General features: G+C 38.3%; 1 protein-coding gene across 7 annotated transcripts in view; it reads right to left on the bottom strand.

The window, feature by feature from the left end:
• Window positions 1–17,513, bottom strand: part of BCAS3 (BCAS3 microtubule associated cell migration factor) — a 660,253-nt gene that overhangs the window by 282,868 nt on the left and 359,872 nt on the right. For all 7 annotated transcript variants that reach the window (XM_056128182.1, XM_056128175.1, XM_056128179.1 and 4 more), the window contains 3 exons: window positions 14,191–14,291; window positions 8,903–9,099; window positions 2,100–2,197 (listed from right to left, as the gene is read on the bottom strand). In XM_056128182.1, the coding sequence (XP_055984157.1) occupies window positions 2,100–2,197; window positions 8,903–9,099; window positions 14,191–14,291 (396 nt within the window). The remainder of the gene's footprint in view (window positions 1–2,099; window positions 2,198–8,902; window positions 9,100–14,190; window positions 14,292–17,513) is intronic.

Below are 17,513 nucleotides of genomic sequence, written 5' to 3'. Positions count from 1 at the left end.
GAAAACAAAATTTTACCATAAACTTCTTTTCATGAAGAACCCAAGCCCCTTTGCCCCTATCTTATTAAACATCAATAGGAAAGTAAACCTGTAACAATGACAGTCAGATTAGATAAATTATGAAGTTCCCCCCAAAATATTACTCACTGAAAATATATATATACATATATAATTGAACAAATGGGATCCAAATAATTTGAGAAGTAAAGTATTTTTAATAAGTTCACCTACAGAGTTTTTTAGGTCAGTGTTAGAGAAAGCAGTGCATACATTTCATTGCTCTTCCTATCTTTCAGAAAAGATTTGTTTTCTGGAATGAAAATAGACCAAGGAAATCATCAATAGGGCTCAGCCACTGTGAAATCCTTTCTCTACTCAAAAGATAACTTTATAACAATATTCCATAAACTCTTGGGACACATCTCTCATGGAAATGGACATAAATCTTTATTCAAATATCAAGGTAAAAACTATTCTTGTAACAAAGTTAAACTATGATTGTAATAGTTCACGGAAATTCTTCATTATGGCATGAGGTAATATCACAAAGTGCTAAACCAGACAGAGCAGAGTGAGTAATGAATAATAGCTAGAGGATAGTCTTGAATGGGGAAGCTCCTAGCAAGCACACTCTACCTGTTTTACAAGTGACCCAAATCACTTGCTAGTAGCCAGTCACCCAACTCTGAAATACAACATGTGAATTTCAAAACATTTCAGAACCCCAACTGCGCCTACTACTGTAGCCTTGAGTAAAAGACTTCAGGCTAATGTACATAACTTCCAGGATGCACAGTGATAAATGAGAATTCACGATGAATGGACCGTGTGAGTATTCTCAAAATAAACTATTGTAAAGATTTCTTCTTTAATTCACCTAACAGTATTTCTGTCAATGCAGGGATGCAAACATCAAGAAGTTACGCTTTTCAGTGTTTGATTCTAGCGAGTAGCCATGCTTGCCAAGTCCAAGCAGAAAAACAAGTATCAGTTTTCCAAAGCAAGAGTCTGTGTTAAAAAGGAAGACACCGCGCCAGATACGATTTAATTAAACACAAGGTACAATCTACTACTACCACTAATAATAATGATAAAAAGATACAAAACTGTAAAAAATCTTTTAGCTTTCAAGCTTCGAAATGCATTCAGAGACAGAATCAGAAACAGAAGCATCGGTCTTTTAAATGGGAGACCTTCACAAATCAGTTTTGTGTTTGTTTCCATTTTCTTTCACAGTTCAACTTCAATCATATCAGTGGTCTCTAAGGATTCTGAAATTGCTGTAGATTAAAATCCTCTCTGACTCAACTATTTGACTAAAAGAGCAATAACTCTACTTGTAGGAGACCTTTTTATGAAACCCTGCTGTGTGCTATCTCAGATTCTCCACAGCTGCACCAAAATATATGCATCACTTTATCACTGAGTTTAAAGATGAGAAAATGTATTGTTACAAGCAATTCTACTATTTGGCAGAGGAGGTAAAAAAAAGTTTCCTAATACTAACATAACAACTATCACCTACAAAAGCAAAGATCTACTTCCAGGTACTAATACTCCATATTCATGGCTTGGCTCCAAGAATAAGAAGTTAATAACTGTAATAGGCAGACTAGATTTAAGTTAATGAATTTCTAAACTTTATGCTTTCAATAATAAAACCATTTAAACGACAGCATTTGAACCCTCAACTTCCACAGGACAGGGCACTTTGATACTCAACAGGTTGAGTAAATTGAATCCATATATTGTATTTACGTTCTCTGTCAAGGTTGCTTCTCCACATTTCACAGATCAAAGGCAAAATAGTCATCAACCCTGTAGCCCTGAATCTTGTGTTCATTACATTTAATCAAGTGCCAACTCCATGGAATCATTCAGCAAGCTTAACAATATTTAAATGCATGACATTGTTTAGCAATAAATGTAGGCACAATATTGATTTAACACACAAACACACAGAGACATGCACACACATGCACATAAATCCAAAAATAGGTGGAAAATGGGGAGGAAAACAAAAAAAATTTTTTTATATTGTGCAAGAAATTAAGAATACACAGAACTACCCAGAAAACATTTCAAAGGTGGTTTTCTACCTGAGGCAGCATCAATCATGGTAGAAACTCCCCTTCGATCAGAGACGGGACGGGATGACCCTGGCATGCTGACTGGGTCAGAGCGGACTGGTTGAATCCTGAAAGGCAATTTAATTTAATTCACATATGTTACTGGCATCAAAACTGTCACTTGCTACAACAGACCTTAAATCAGGAATGGTGAAATAGCCCAATTCATTAAAGACTCATTCATTCTAAAGCATAACAGACAAGGAAGCTGCAGCCCCTAACTCTAAAGAATAAAGCACAGAATTCTCTGTACTCTGCACCCCTTTTTCTGTCTGTCATTCAATAATTTTGAAGGAATTAAGAAATTGGTATTAATTACCAGAGTAAATCAAGTAGAATAGAAAAGGAAACAAAATACTTAATACCTAAACTGTGGCATTTGCAAGAAACAGATATGAAAAGTTTTGAGCGTTGGGGCTAGAGAGATAGTGCAGTGGGCAGGGAGATTGCCTGCAACAGGCTGACCCAGATTCAATTCCAGGAACCCCAAATGGTAGTCTATGCCCAGCCAGAAGTGATCCCTGGAAACGGAGCCAAGAGTAATACGTGAGCACTATTGGCTGTTGCCCACCCAAAAAACAAAAACAAAAATTAAAAAAAAGAAAGAAAAGTTTTGATGATCTAAAAATCTATGAATAATAGTAGTGTGTAGCATAAAAGACAGCACTATTAGATACAAAATTTTGAAAAATGAACTCCCTTAAAAATCTTGCGAAAAGTTAATTTATATATGACAATAGCTCAGGATATTGATAGCACATCACAGCTGTGCTGGAAGTTGCCTGGCATGGGTTAGACTACGATCAGTATAATCAGAATTATTACCATTAGTTTACCAATCAATAAGGATCAAAAGAGTGTCAACAGAACTAAAAGTTAGCTCAGAATACTCAAGTTGCTTAAGAATGATAAATCTACAAACATCAAGAGTGTTATTACAGTGGTATTAGATTGGTACTGTTAACAACCAAAATACTCCATATGACTCAAAGACCTAAATTAGAGAAATAAAAAAACCATAATAACATAAGCATGCACTGCTAATATTACATTTATCCAATAAGTATTTGACAACATTACATTTGTTCGTATTATTCTAGGAAGAAGTAGATATGGAAAAACATGAAATATATAAACTATGTGCAGATAGAAGGGATAATACATGACTTGGAAGGAGTAAATGGGGATTATATACCACATCTACCACAGATAGAAAAGATCTTGTGTTGTAACAGGAATTATACATATAGAACACAGTAATAGCTTTTGTGTATGCAGAAGAACGAAAAACTTTAAACATGCAAATAGGGGTCAGAGAAACAGCTTGATGGGATGAGAGCACTCTTGGTGTGCCTGGAGACCAAGGTTTGATCCCTCGTTGCCTATACCCAAGCACGGAAGGAGAAATTCTTTTTTGGGGGGAAGAAAGGGGAATCACACCTGGCGATGCACTTAGGAATTGCTCCTGGCTGTGCTCAGGTGACCATCGGGGATGCAGAGAATTGATCCCAGGTTAGCCACATGCAAAGCAAGCGCCTTACTCACTGTAATTTGGCTCTGGCCCAAAACTTTTTTGGTTTTTGTTTGTATTTTGGACCACATCTGGAAATGCTCAGGGGTTACTCCTGGCTTGTAATCAAGAACTACTCTTGGCAGTGCTCAAAGGGCCATATGGGATGCAGGGGATTAAACCTGGGTTGGTCACATGTGAGACAAGAGCCCAAGCCGCTATACTATTGCTCGGGGCCCAAGGGGAGAAATTCTTTTTTTTTTTTAATTTTTATTAGTGAAACACCATGAAGTACAGTTGTAGACTTACAAATTTTTGTGCTTGGGTTTCAATTATACAATGTTCGAGTACTCATCCCTCCACCAGTGCCCATTTTCCACCACCACAGATCCCAGTATCCCCTTAACACATAGTCAGGAGTGAGTCCAGAGTACTAGTGATTATGGTCCAAAGCAAAAATGAAAACAAAAACAAAAAAAACCAATAAATCCCTAAAAAGATTTAAAATGTAAATATACAATTACAATAAGCAGACCCTGGGGTTTGTGACCAAGCACAGTAATGACAGTGTGTTGAGGTAAGATTTGACAGAGACATGTTCACATGGTATTGATGAAAGGTAAGGGGTTTATTTGCAAGGGGGGACTTCAGAAATGTGAAATGACAAATAAAAACTGCAGATAAAGAAAAGTTATTGAAAACAAGTTGGAATGTATATGGCACATATATTTGTATGAAAGAAACAAATGGGGAGATGATGGATGACATTTTAAATCTAACAGGAACATACAAAAGCTAACATTTAAGTGCTGATTACTGCTATAGAGGACCATAAAGCATGCTACCAATATTTTAATAAACTTGTTTTTCTAAACTAAATGTGATAATTCCACCAATTTAAGGCAAAGAAGAATTAACGATAGAATGGGTGGATCTGAGTAGAGTTTCTCTGAAATTTAAGGAAAATATGATTTCTGGTTCTTAGGTATACTTTTGATTTCTGGAACACACCTGACCTTTTTTGGGACTGGAGATTAAACCCAGGCCTTACACAGTTAGGAGTGCACACTCCAAGTCTCTGGCCCTAATTTTTGGTTATGTTTTTTCTCCCCAGGTTCCTTAGAGAAACAAGAAGCTAGTCTGTGGGGCTGGAGAGACAGCACGGGGGTAGGGTACTTGCCTAGCATGTGGCCGACCCAGGTTCAATTCCCAGCATCCCATATGGTCTCCTGAGCACTGCCAGGACTAACTCCTGAGTGCAGAGCCAGGAGTAACCCCTGTGCATCGCCGGGTGTGACCCAAAAAGAAAAAAAAAAAAGAAGCTAGTCTGTTATATATGTGTTGATTCAAATTAAAGGTACCTCCTGTCTTAATAACTTATGAGAGATAACGTATTTCCTATTTTTAATTCAATTTGTATGAGGGGTTCTGCATAATTTAGAGCTTACTTGGGTATGTGACAACAAATACATGAGTCTTTCATTCAACTATTTTCTTTCTTTCTTTCTTTTTTTTTTTTTTTTTTTTTTTTTTTTTGCTCTTTGGGTCACACTCAGCTCTCTCAGGGGTTACTCCTGGCTCTGCACTCAGGAATTACTCCTGACAGTGCATGGGGGACCTTATGGCTGAACTCAGATTGGTCACATAATAGGCAAAGCCCTGCCTGCTGTACTACTGCTCCAGATCCTCAGCTTCGTTTTTTTTTCTTTTTTATACATTTGTATGTTTACATTTTTTCCATAAGAGAAAAAAGTGAAATTGTCTGGATGATGTCACTGTTCTGGGTGATGGAATTTCTAATGGTGATATTGCACAACATAATAAATGAACCAAAAACATAAGAAATATATAAAAAACAGGACTGTACAGTGACTTGTAGGTTATATATAAGTTAGAAGAAAAATTGAGAATCTAAATAAATGAAAATGATGACGATAACTGACAACACTTGATTGTATAACTGAACTTGAAAGTTCTTCTCCCCCAAAATCAAAATCACATATACATATAAGATATGTAAAGTTATGGATGTGTCCATTAATAGATGCAAAAAATTTTTTTGGCTTTTTTAAAATTACATAATGTAGGAGCACTGCTATTTGTTTTTTTGGCTTTTTGGGTCACACTCAGAGAAATAAAATTTAAGTAATTTCTCAGGAATTGAAAGAAAACCAAATTATATGCTGCTTCTCAGATCTATGAATTAATAGTTTGAGATTTTATATTTAAGCCTTGCTCTTAGTAAGGACCCGACAGAGGTGAAGTCATGTCTGATTCCCTAATGGAGATAATAGCCAGTACTATGACTTCCGGTTCCCATTTTTGGTTAAGGTGTTGGGAGATAGACTATCATAGCAGCACATAAATCTTAGTGATATTTTATGGGGTATTAGACAGAGTGCTGGATATAAAGTATATGAAGAACCTCAAAAAAAATCTAAACAGAAGGTTGACAGCACAGGGGGTAAGGAGCCTGCCTGACATGTGTATGGATGACTGTGATTTGAAGTCATCACCACATGCTCCCTACGAAAAAAGGAGTGCAATCCTAGAGGCACTTTTTACCCTAGCACTGCTGGATGAGGCTGGACTAATCCTCGGGGCTATGTATTACCTGTTTGAGAATTGTTGGTGGGGTCCCCTCACCTACGCATCATTTGGGAGCATGCCTAACTCCCCACAAAATATATCTAAACAAAGATCCCACAATTTTAAAAAGAACATATGGCCTAGGCAGAAGTCTAACACAATGTAGAAGAAACAGAGGTGAGGTGCTGGAACTGAGAAAGAGCAATCAGGAAATGGGGGTGAAGATGGGAACTTCTGAGGAGTTGAATTTCTGTCTGAGGCTAGATGGAAAGCTCTGTTACACAAGACACTTGTAGTTCAAGAGATGCTACCCAAATTTTTCACCAAAATAGTATTCTTTGTGAGGGTTAATCGCTGAATGAACAACCTATATGACCAAGTTTTAGAATATAAAGCACAGTGGAAGCAATAAAGGTTACTGAAGTTTTTGTATGTCACAAAACCCAGTCCATGATTTAAGACAACATGAAAACTTTTAAATCATTCACATGCCCACTACTGGGAGATATTTAGTGTAAAGAAAAAGTAAAAAGTTCCTGCCAAATATTCTGAAAAGACACGAAAAACATTCTTTGGTCTAAAAAGGTAAGATCAAATGACTCTTAGGAGAAAGGTGACATCTGAGGTAAAAGAACAGTCAAGAAATTCACAGGATATTACACTCATAGTGACACTGGAAGTGTCCTCCAAAGCAAAGATAACATCTGTGGTAAAAGAACAGTCAAGAAATCTAGAAGATGGGGCTGGAGTGATAGTACAGTGGGTAGGGCATTTGCCTTACACGTGGCCAGACCTGGGTTCGATTCCCAGCATCCCATATGGTCCCCTGAGCACCGCCAGGGGTAATTCCTGAGTGCATGAACCAGGAGTAACTCCTGTGCATTGCTGGGTATGACCCAAAAAAAAAAAAAAAGAAAGAAAGAAATCTAGAAGATGTCACACACATAGTGGCAGATGGAAGTGTCCTCCAAAGCTAAGGGACAGGGTGACAGTCATCAGATTCTTGTGAATAGCTCAGGTAATGAATTAGACATAGTTTTCTGGGTTATTTATCTTAAATGTCTCGTTCACATTTAAGTAACTGAAAGTCTGATAAACATAAAATGACTGATTTGAATCACAAAATTGAGGACTTACTCAACTGCCTGAAAATTTGTTCATGATCTCAACCAGATCACATTTTATTACTGGTAACAATAAAAATTTGTTTACCACTCATTGTATTGACACTATTGGCTGAAATTTTGGGAGAAAGTGCCATTTCTGGAAATCTGGAGAAAATATTGGTCAAGAAATGAAGTAACAAAGGAGAGAGAATAAAAATGAAAAACAAACTAAATAATAAAAATGCTTTTAAAAAGTCACATTTCTTCATATGAACTATTAAAAGAATTTGCTAACTTATAATGATGTTATTAATTGAACAAAGAGGTAGAAGAAAGCATATTTCTAATAAATAATTCAAATAGAATTTTATTAAAATATACAATAAAAAGTTTGGAAAGTTTTGTAACTGTAGCTCACAGTGATTCAATTAAAAAATACCTAAGCAAAAAAATAAATAAAAGTTTAGGCAGCCATTTAAGAATCAAGATATATTATATAATTATTGCAGGTATAGTGCCGCCAGCAGGTCAATCTGTACCTGTGAGGCAAGTACATCAGCAGCCTCATGGAGCCTTCAGACTTCCAGATACCCCCAAATTGCTGCTGTGCCTTTGGCCAGACCCCAAAGACTTGGGGCAAAGTCTACCAAAGCAAAAAGTTAGGTATGTGGGAGACACACCCACAAACCACCTCTGGCTCAGCTATATAATTGGAGGCACGGCCTCTCTGGTTCCTGATCGAACTGTTTAATGGCCATGATCCCAGAGACTCAGAAACAAATCTCGAAAACCAATGGCTTTTGGCAGAAATGCGTCCGGTCCCTGCAGTAGGTTACCAGTTTTGTGCCTTGGCCTGTTCCCCCTCGCAGGATTATTCCTGGCAGGCTCAGGGAACCATATGTGGTACCAGAGATAGAACCTGGATTGGCCATGAACAAGGCATGCTGTATTATCTCTCTGGCCTACATAACTTCTTAACACAACTTCTTAAAAAACCTCAAGAAAAGGGAAATTATATTACATCAGTCACTTTCTATTGTACCTTGATATATAATTGTATTTTGGTAAAAGAAATTAAATCCTAAGGTAAATGTGATATTACAAAAAAAATACTTACGTGTATAAAATACTATTAATAAAAGGAAACTTTGCAATTCTTATGAATCTTAAAGGAGCACAGAATATATGTAGTAAAGTGTAAGTGACATTACCTCGATATTTTCTCAACAAAGTGAGAAAAGTACAGGATTAGGAAAGATGGAAGAAAACACCACAGAAATTTGAAAAGGAGTACAGAATTGTATTTTAAGAAGTTAGGTACAGATATATTGAATAAAGTATCAAAATTAGGTGACTTAAAAAGTATAATGAATATTGGGATCAAGAAAATACATTTTCAAACACAAATAGTTATCATACTGCATTTAACAACCCCAATTATAACAGTGAATCACTAGCTGCATCGATGTACTCTACAACAATAATATATACCAACCAAAGATAAATGAAAAGTACTTAGGATGCTCATTACAAATGAAATAGATGACTCACTCCCTAGTTCTTATTACCTGAGACTGTTGAGATCAAGATCATCTGTATCAAAATCCAAAAGGGGCTGTGGAGTATCACTTGGACCATGAGACTGCAACACAGATGAACTGGATGATATGACTGTGGTTTGGCCTGAGGGGTGGATGGTTTTGAACTGGAACTGGGGACCCATCCAGAGACGTCTGTGGGGTCCAGTGTGAGTTACAATTTCTACCTGGAATAGATAAAGAATCATGATTTAAACATTTTATGCCATTCTCTTTAGAAACTTCTATATTATCCAAGAAGATCATCTTAATCGAGTAGGAGAAAAATGGGATACCCATTCCTGTAAAGGTATACGCAAAAAGACTACTTGTTTTGTTCAAATGTTTTGTGTAATTGTGTGCATATACATATATGCATAGTTGTAAGTACATGTACTTATGTGTATTTTTATGGTTGTAAATATTCACATGTACATATTTATGCTTTTATTTCCACAGACAACGACATGGGCTGGAGAAATAGTGCAGCAGTAGGGCATTTGCCTTGCACGCGGCTGGCCCGGCAAAGCCAGGTTTGATTCCTCCACCCCTCTTGGAGAGCCCAGCAAGCTACCGAGAGTATCTCGCCCGCACGGCAAAGCCTGGCAAGCTACCCATGACGTATTCAATATGCCAGACACAGTAACAAGTAGTCTCACAATGGAGACGTTACTGGGCCCGCCCGAGCAAATCGATGAACAACAGGAGGACAGTGCAGCAGTTTCCACAAAAAACGCTCCTGGTGTCCCATCAAAAGGCTCAAACTTCTCCATGAATCTGATCAAGAAGAAACAGATGAAACGGCTATGAAAAAAGATGAAAAAACTTCGGATCAACTATCTGAATCTGGACCGGAACACACTGCCTCAAGCTAGATACCTTCCAACAACACAGCAAGAGGTGTTTCCAACATGGGAAGATTTTAGGGCCCTAACTAACAGCGCTGAGAAGGTATTGCACAACACTAAAACAAAGAAAACTCCTGAAGTTTTCTTTTTAGTTATCATATCTCTAAAGAAACAATAAGTAAGTGTCTCTACTCAAAATCTAACCTACTGGGCTTACCTTGCTAATTTACCTTTACTAAGGGATGTGTCCTGATAGGACAAAGTAATACCTATTTAAAGTAAGGAAACTTTTTGGCTGCAAATATATCTACCTGGAGAGTATAAAAATTTTATATTATTAGATTTCTTGGAAAAATTGTAGAGGATTAGTGCAAACTTTTATATTAATGATAGCACAGTGAGTAAGGCACTTGCCTTGCATGCAGCCGACATGGCCAACCCAGGTTCGATTCCTCTGCCCCTCTGGAGAAAGCCTGGCAAGCTACCAAGAGTATCTCACTCGCATGGCAAAGCCTGGCAAGCTCCCTGTGACGTATTCAATATGCCAAAAACAGTAACAACAAGTCTCACAATTTGTTGTGAGGCGTTACTGGTGTCCACTCGAGGAAACTGATGAACTATGGGAGGACAGTGCTACAGTGCTACATATTTATGCGGTGTAATCACATGTACTTATGTATATTTTATAGTTGTAACTATTTATAAAAGGCACACATATGCACACACACATACTTTCACAATTCTACATAAGAATGAAAGGATCAGTTTTTTGTCTAGTGTCAGGTCCTTAGGGATTACCTTTTTTCATTCACTCTAGAAGGCTCTTACCAATTTGAGGGCATGCACTGACTACTGCACCTATCAGTCCACAGATTTAAAGTAATTCCTTCACTGAGCATCAAACTCATGATAAATTTGAAATTGCTCTTGAACTATCCAAGAAAAAGAAAAGGTCTGAAATAATTCTCAACGCCAAAGCCAGTTTCTTTTTACAACCATATGTGATAAGTATTATACTGTTGTTAAAAGAAATCAAATGCAGATATATATATATTTTTTCTCTCAAAGTAGCTGATCTTCAAAATACCATGATTTATGATTGACTTCTCAACAAAAATACACACTGACACACATACTTCCCTTGCTGCAAAACCTTATTAGACTGATTCAGAAATTTTATGCTCATGCCAGTAGTAGTAGTAGTAGTAGTAGTAGTAGTAGTAGTAGTAGTAGTAACTGTTGTTACCATACCTAGTGGTATACTATACTATACTATAGCTCAGGGGACTTGATGCTCAGGAATCAAATCTGAGACTCCTACAGTAAAGTATGTGCTCAGACTATTCAGTTATTTCTCTTTGACCCACATAAAAAAATTTTATGTTTGGGGGGGCGCAGTGGAGGAAGAGGGCATACCTAGTGGTGCTCAGGGGTTATTCCTGTTTCTGAGCTCTGGAGTCACTCCTGGTAGTGCTCAGAGGAAGACAGCACTTCTGGGATCTACCCAGGCTACGTTCAAGATAAGGCAAACACTTTAACCCCTGCACTGCTTCTCTAGCTCCACATAAAATAATTTAAAAGTAATGCAAAGAGAAAACAATTCTGGCAAAAATCTGCTTGATAATAATAAGTATCATACAATTTTACAAAAGTGTGACTTGATTAGGAGACTAAACAGGCAAACACTTGACAAAACACTAACTACTTCTTGTTGTTGTTGTTGTTGTTGTTCTTCTTCTTCTTCTTCTTCTTCTTCTTTAAACTTTATTGAATCACCGGAGATAGTTACAAGCTTTCATGTTTGGGTTACAAGCACACAATGATCAAATACCCATCCCCCCACCAGTGCACATTCCCCCCCACCAATATCCCCGGTATAGCCCCCCTTTCCCACCCTCCCCATGCCTGCATGGCAGACAATATACCCCACACTCTCTCTCTACTTTTGGGCATTATAGTTTGCAATACAGACACTGAGAGGTTATCATGTTTGGTCCTTTATCTACTTTCAGCACACATCTCCCATCATGACCGGTTCCTCAAGACATCATTTTCTTAGTGATCCTTCTCTATTCCAGCTGCCATCTCCACTTTGCTCATGAGGCAGGCTTCCAGCTATGAAGCAATCTTCCTGTCCCGAAAACACTACTTCTTAATGTCTGTAAATCCTACGTCCTTACATGTGTAGATACTTCATGGAAATGATTTCCAGTGTGCTTTATTTTCCCCCAACTTTTTATATTTAATATAGTTCTCTGACAGAAAAGGCTCCCAAAGTGCAGCTAGAGGTTTCTAAGTTCTAAAGGGCAAAAGAATCATGGTCTTGATATCATAGTCACATTCCCACTAATCATGGGGAAGGAAGGGGAGAAATCATGCAAATTTGGGACAGTGATTTCTGATTCAAAGAGTTGCATCTGGCAATATAAATGAGGCCACGGACAGAGCATTTTGTATATTTTAAGCTTGAAGCCATCAGTGTCACAGAGCCGAGAGGTAAACAGATGCCTGTGTCAGCTCACCCAGGAGAAGGCCAGATGTTCCTGCTCGCTCTCCTGTTGTGTGCACAACAAACATATTGTACATGCTTTCACACTGACAACATACATTATCTTTTTTGCTAGCTGAAAAGTTGAAGTGAAGGACAGAGGCTTCTTTGCCAGCATCTGTATTTGTTAGTTTATGACCTTAGGGTGGCATCCTCAGAGAAAAGGGGGACCTTGAGGTGGCATCAAGCCTCCTTCACAGGGATTCCTGTGAGCATTTATTTTCACATGCAATAGAATGCAAGTTACCTAGAAGGCTCTGCAGCTCACGTTTCTCGATTTCCTTTAGCATTGCAGGCTGACCTCTTAAAGAAAGGCAGTGAAGCTGCCTGGGCCCCCACAGAGGCACCTGTCTGATGAAAACCCTCTGGATTGGTAATCTGAGACAGGTCATTCACTTACACAAATGATGTCAGACTCGAGGCAGACATAACAGCATTTGTAATGAAGTCATTTGTAATCTCATCATTTTGAAATCTGCCCAAGTATCTTTTATTTCAAAGCCAGTGAGATGAAGACAGCTTCACTGAACAAGGGGAGGAAGGGTCAGCTGAAGCTGTTAAGAACTGGTTTAGAGACTGCTGGAAGCAACACTGCTTGGGTTTAGGAAAGAAAACCCAGTTGGACACAATCAAGACACACACACACACAGGGCAGAAAGTGGAAGACCCTTAATCAGAAAACAGATGCAATCTTAACAAAATGTTGGAGTTAAAAGCAAATCTCAAAGATTCTTGAATGCCCTTACTCCTTTAGTAAGATCCATTCATATTTTTTAACGCAAAGAGTGTAAATAAAGTCCAAGGACTGAGCCAAGAAGAGCTCATAGGACAGTCAAAAAAAAAGAGCTCATAGGACCATCTTCTGAGTATTGCATGTTGGAGGCTTAGGTCCCAAACTCAAGACCACATGGCCCTTTAAGCACTGAACTGAGAGTAAATCTTGAATACCACTATGTGTGGCACAAAATAAGGACAAAAAAAATTTTTTTTAATAGTGAGACATCATGAGGTATACAGTTGCAGACTTACACATTTTTGTGCTTGGGTTTCAATTATATAATGATCAAATATCATCCCTCCACCAGTGCCCACTTTCCACCACCACGCATCCCAGTATCCCTCCCACCCCCCCCCATCCCCCCCATCCCACCCTGACTCTGTGGGAGGGCATTCCCCTCTGTTCTCTCTCTAATAAGGACAAAATTTTTAAATCTAAAACCCTAAAGGATATAAATGAACTGTTGGAAATATATATATATATACACACACACACACACACACACATATTTCTGGCTGGAGCGATAGCACAGCGGTAGGGCGTTTGCCTTGCACGCAGCCAACATGGCCGACCCAAGTTTGATTCCTCCGCCCCTCTCAGAGAGCCTGGCAAGCTACCGAAAGTATCTTGCCCGCAAGGCAGAGCCTGGCAAGCTCCCCGTGACGTATTCGATATGCCAAACACAGTAACAACAAAGTCTCCATTGGAGACGTTACTGGGCCCGCTCGAGCAAATCGATGATCAATGGGAGGGCCTTTACTTTATACATATTTCTATATATCTTCTATTTACACTGTATGAAAAGTAATATATAAATATTTGGATATATAGCTTATTTTTATGTATCTTCTATTTATCCTGTATGAAAATATATACATATTCTGATATATAGCTGAGTAAAAAATGTATTATATGCTTCTTGGCAGCAGAATTATTAGAAGTTCTTCATTTGGAAAGAGAACTGATTAATTCTCAGCGAGTGTAAAAAAGAGTTCCCATTAATATCCATATTCCAACAAGGGAAACAATTTCTTAAGGAATAAAGACAGATGAAGGATTTCTTTTTTCCTCTTACTTTAGTAGGCCAAACATTTCAGAGTTTTACCTGAGAAAGCCATTCTTCATCTTCTTGCCCACTGTGGTCAGAGGCTAAACTGTCATAGGACCCATGTCGAGTAATGGGCCCAGGACTTCCAGGTGGAGCCACTGTAAGAAAGTAAATGTATTTCCACAATGTTAATCCATGCATTAGAAATGAGTGTTTGTATAATCATCCTGAATACCATGATTATTTTTAAGATAAAATGTGACAAAACGTAATTGAAAGTCAAATAATTAACATATTTCTTAGGAATAACAAGATCTGCTGTTAACAGTACACTTTCAAAAATGCATTTACTCTCTTCAATGGTGGCGAAGGGGCAGTAACTATACACCAAAGGCATATGCATGCATTAACCCTCCTGCAGCCATGTTACCTTAGTAACAATATTTTTAAAATAAAAAGTGAGCTTACAGAAACTTAGTTATGATAAAGTTCACTCTAAAACAAATAGCTAAAAAATATATAAATTAAAAAATAAAAGAAACTGCTATATCTGAGTACAAGTTCATCAGAATTTCAGTACAAATGAGCTAACGCTGTCCTGCCCTGCAGGACTTAAAATATTACAATTCCCTCCAATTAACAACAACACTCAACAAAAATCAAATGATGGAGGCAGAAAAGCATTTTGGGCTGGAATCATGCCTGGCACACAGGAGGCCCCTATGTTAGCTCCCCAGTACCACACAGTCTCCTGAGCCAGGAACAGCATCTGAGCAATGCTGGATGTGGTCCACCCCCCCCAGACCCCCCCAAATTCCAAATAAAATAAAAAGAAATTAACCATCAGAAACATGTCTTATAATTTGGTAAGAAATTTTAAAAACAAATGTCAGATAGTAAAAATTTCCTTTCTTTTCACAACCCTTTCCTTTTTTGTTACAATGCCAGGAATCAAATCAGTGACAAACCAGCTATACCTATAAGGCAGGTGCCCAACTAACAGTTGCAAGGCAAGTGGCTTTACTGCTGAGCAGTCCCACAGACTCCAAGATAATAGGGTTCCTTATTAAAATCTATTTGAGGACTGGGGATGAGGGACAGTGGTACAGTGAATGCCTTTCAAGTGTGAGAGTCCAGATTTGATTCTTAGTATGAGAGTAGCACAGAAAGGAAAGGCAAAAAAATGCATGTGTATCAACGCTCAAGATCTTAGAAAAGGATCAACAGAAGGAGCCCAAATCAGGCAGAAGGAAAGAGATCATAAAACTTAGAGCAGAAATCAACGACATGGAAACCAAAGAAACAATCTGAAAGATTAATGAAATCAAGAGCTGGTTCTTTGAGAAAATAAATAAGATAGATAAACCACGAGCAACACTCACAAAGAAACACACAGAGAGAGAGAACCCTAATAAATCAAAGCAGAAATAAGAATGGGATATCACAACAGACCACTGCCCACTATCCTCCCGTTGTTCATCGATTTTCTCGAGTGGGCCCAGTAACATCTCCATTGTGAGACTTTGTTGTTACTGTGTTTGGCATATCAAATACATCATGGGTAGCTTGCCAGGCTCTGCCGTGCGGGCGAGATACTCTCGGTAGCTTGCCGGGCTCTCTGAGAGGGGCGGAGGAATCGAACTCGAGTTGGCCATGATGGCTGCGTGCAAGGCAAACGCCCTACTGCTGTGCTATCGCTCCAGCCCATCACAACAGAAACCAAAAAAATTCAAAAGATCATCAGAGACTATCAGAGACTTCTTTGAAAGTCTGTATGCCACGAAACGAGAACCTAGAAGAAACGGATAAATTCCTGGATTCCAATAATCTCTCAAAGCTGAATCAAGAAGATATAGAGTACCTGAATAGACCTATTAACATCAAGGAAATTGAAACTGTAATCAAAAGTCTTCCCAAAAACAAAACCCCAGGTCCACATGGATTCACTAGCGAATTTTTCCAAACATTTAAAGAGGACCTACTGCCAGTTCTTCTCAAGCTTTTCCAGGAAATTGAAAAAACAGAAACTCTCCCAAACAGTTTCCATGAAGCCCATATCTAATACCAAAATAAAACAAAGACACCACAAGAAAAGAAAACTACAGGCCGATATCCCTGATGAACACGGATGTGAAGATTCTCAACAAAATACTAGCAAATAGAATTCAATGACTCATCAAAAAGATCATACACCATGACCAAGTGGGATTCATCCCGGGGATGCAAGGATGGTTTACCATTTGGAAATCAATCAACATAATCTAACATATCAACAGAAGGAAAGATAAAAAGCATATGATCAATAGATGCAGAGAAAGCATCTGACAAGATCCAGCACCCGTTTATGATGAAAGCCCTCGCCAAAATGGGGATAGAGGGGACTTTCCTCAATATAGTTAAAGCCATCTACCACAAGCCTACAGCAAGCATCATACTCAATGGGGAAAAACTGAGAGCCTTCCCCCTAAGATCAGGGACGAGAGGATGCCCACTCTCCCACTACTGTTCAATGTAGTACTGGAAGTACTTGCAATAGTGATTAGGCAAGAAAAAGATATTAAAGGGCATCGAGGTAGGAAAGAAAGAAATCAAGCACTCACTATTTGCAGATGATATGATACTATACTTAGAGAACCCTAAAGCCTCTACCAAGAAACTCCTAGAAACAATAGACTTGTATAGTAAAGTTGCAGGCTATAAAATCAATACCCAAAAGTCCATGGCTTTCCTATACACAAATAGTGAAAGAGAAGAAAGTGACATGAAGAACACAATCCCATTCACAATTGTGTCCCAGAAAATCAAGTACCTAGGAATCAGCTTAAATAAGGAAGTAAAGGACTTGTAAAAAGAAAACTACAAAACGCTAATTCAGGAAATAAAAGAGGACACGAGGAAACGGAAAAATATCCCCTGTTCATGGATCGGGAGAATTACCATTATCAAAATGGCAATACTTCCCAAAGCACTGTACAAATTCAATGTGATCTCTATTATGATACCCATGACATTCTTCAAAGAAATGGAGCAAACACTCCTGAAATTTATATGGAACAATAAGCCCCCACGAATAGCTAAAGCAATTCTTGGGAAAAAAGAAAATGGGAGGAATCAACCTCTCTAACTTCAAACTCTACTACAAAGCAGTAGTAATTAAAACAGCATGGTTCTAGAACAAAGGCTGAGTTCGTAGACCAATGGAACAGGGTTTAATATATTGACATCTTCCCCCACGCATATGATCATCTAATCCTCAATAAGAGGGGCAAGAAAAGTGAAGTGGAGCAGGGAAACCCTCTTCAACAAATTGTGCTGGCAAAACTGGATGGCTACATACAAAAAAGTGGGCTCAGATCTCTGGCTAACGCCATGTACAAAAG

Source organism: Sorex fumeus, unplaced genomic scaffold (genome assembly GCF_029834395.1).
Source record: "Sorex fumeus unplaced genomic scaffold, SorFum_2.1 ptg000063l, whole genome shotgun sequence".
NCBI classification, from domain to species: Eukaryota; Metazoa; Chordata; class Mammalia; order Eulipotyphla; family Soricidae; genus Sorex; species Sorex fumeus.
This window is presented reverse-complemented; position numbering and strand designations above follow the sequence as displayed.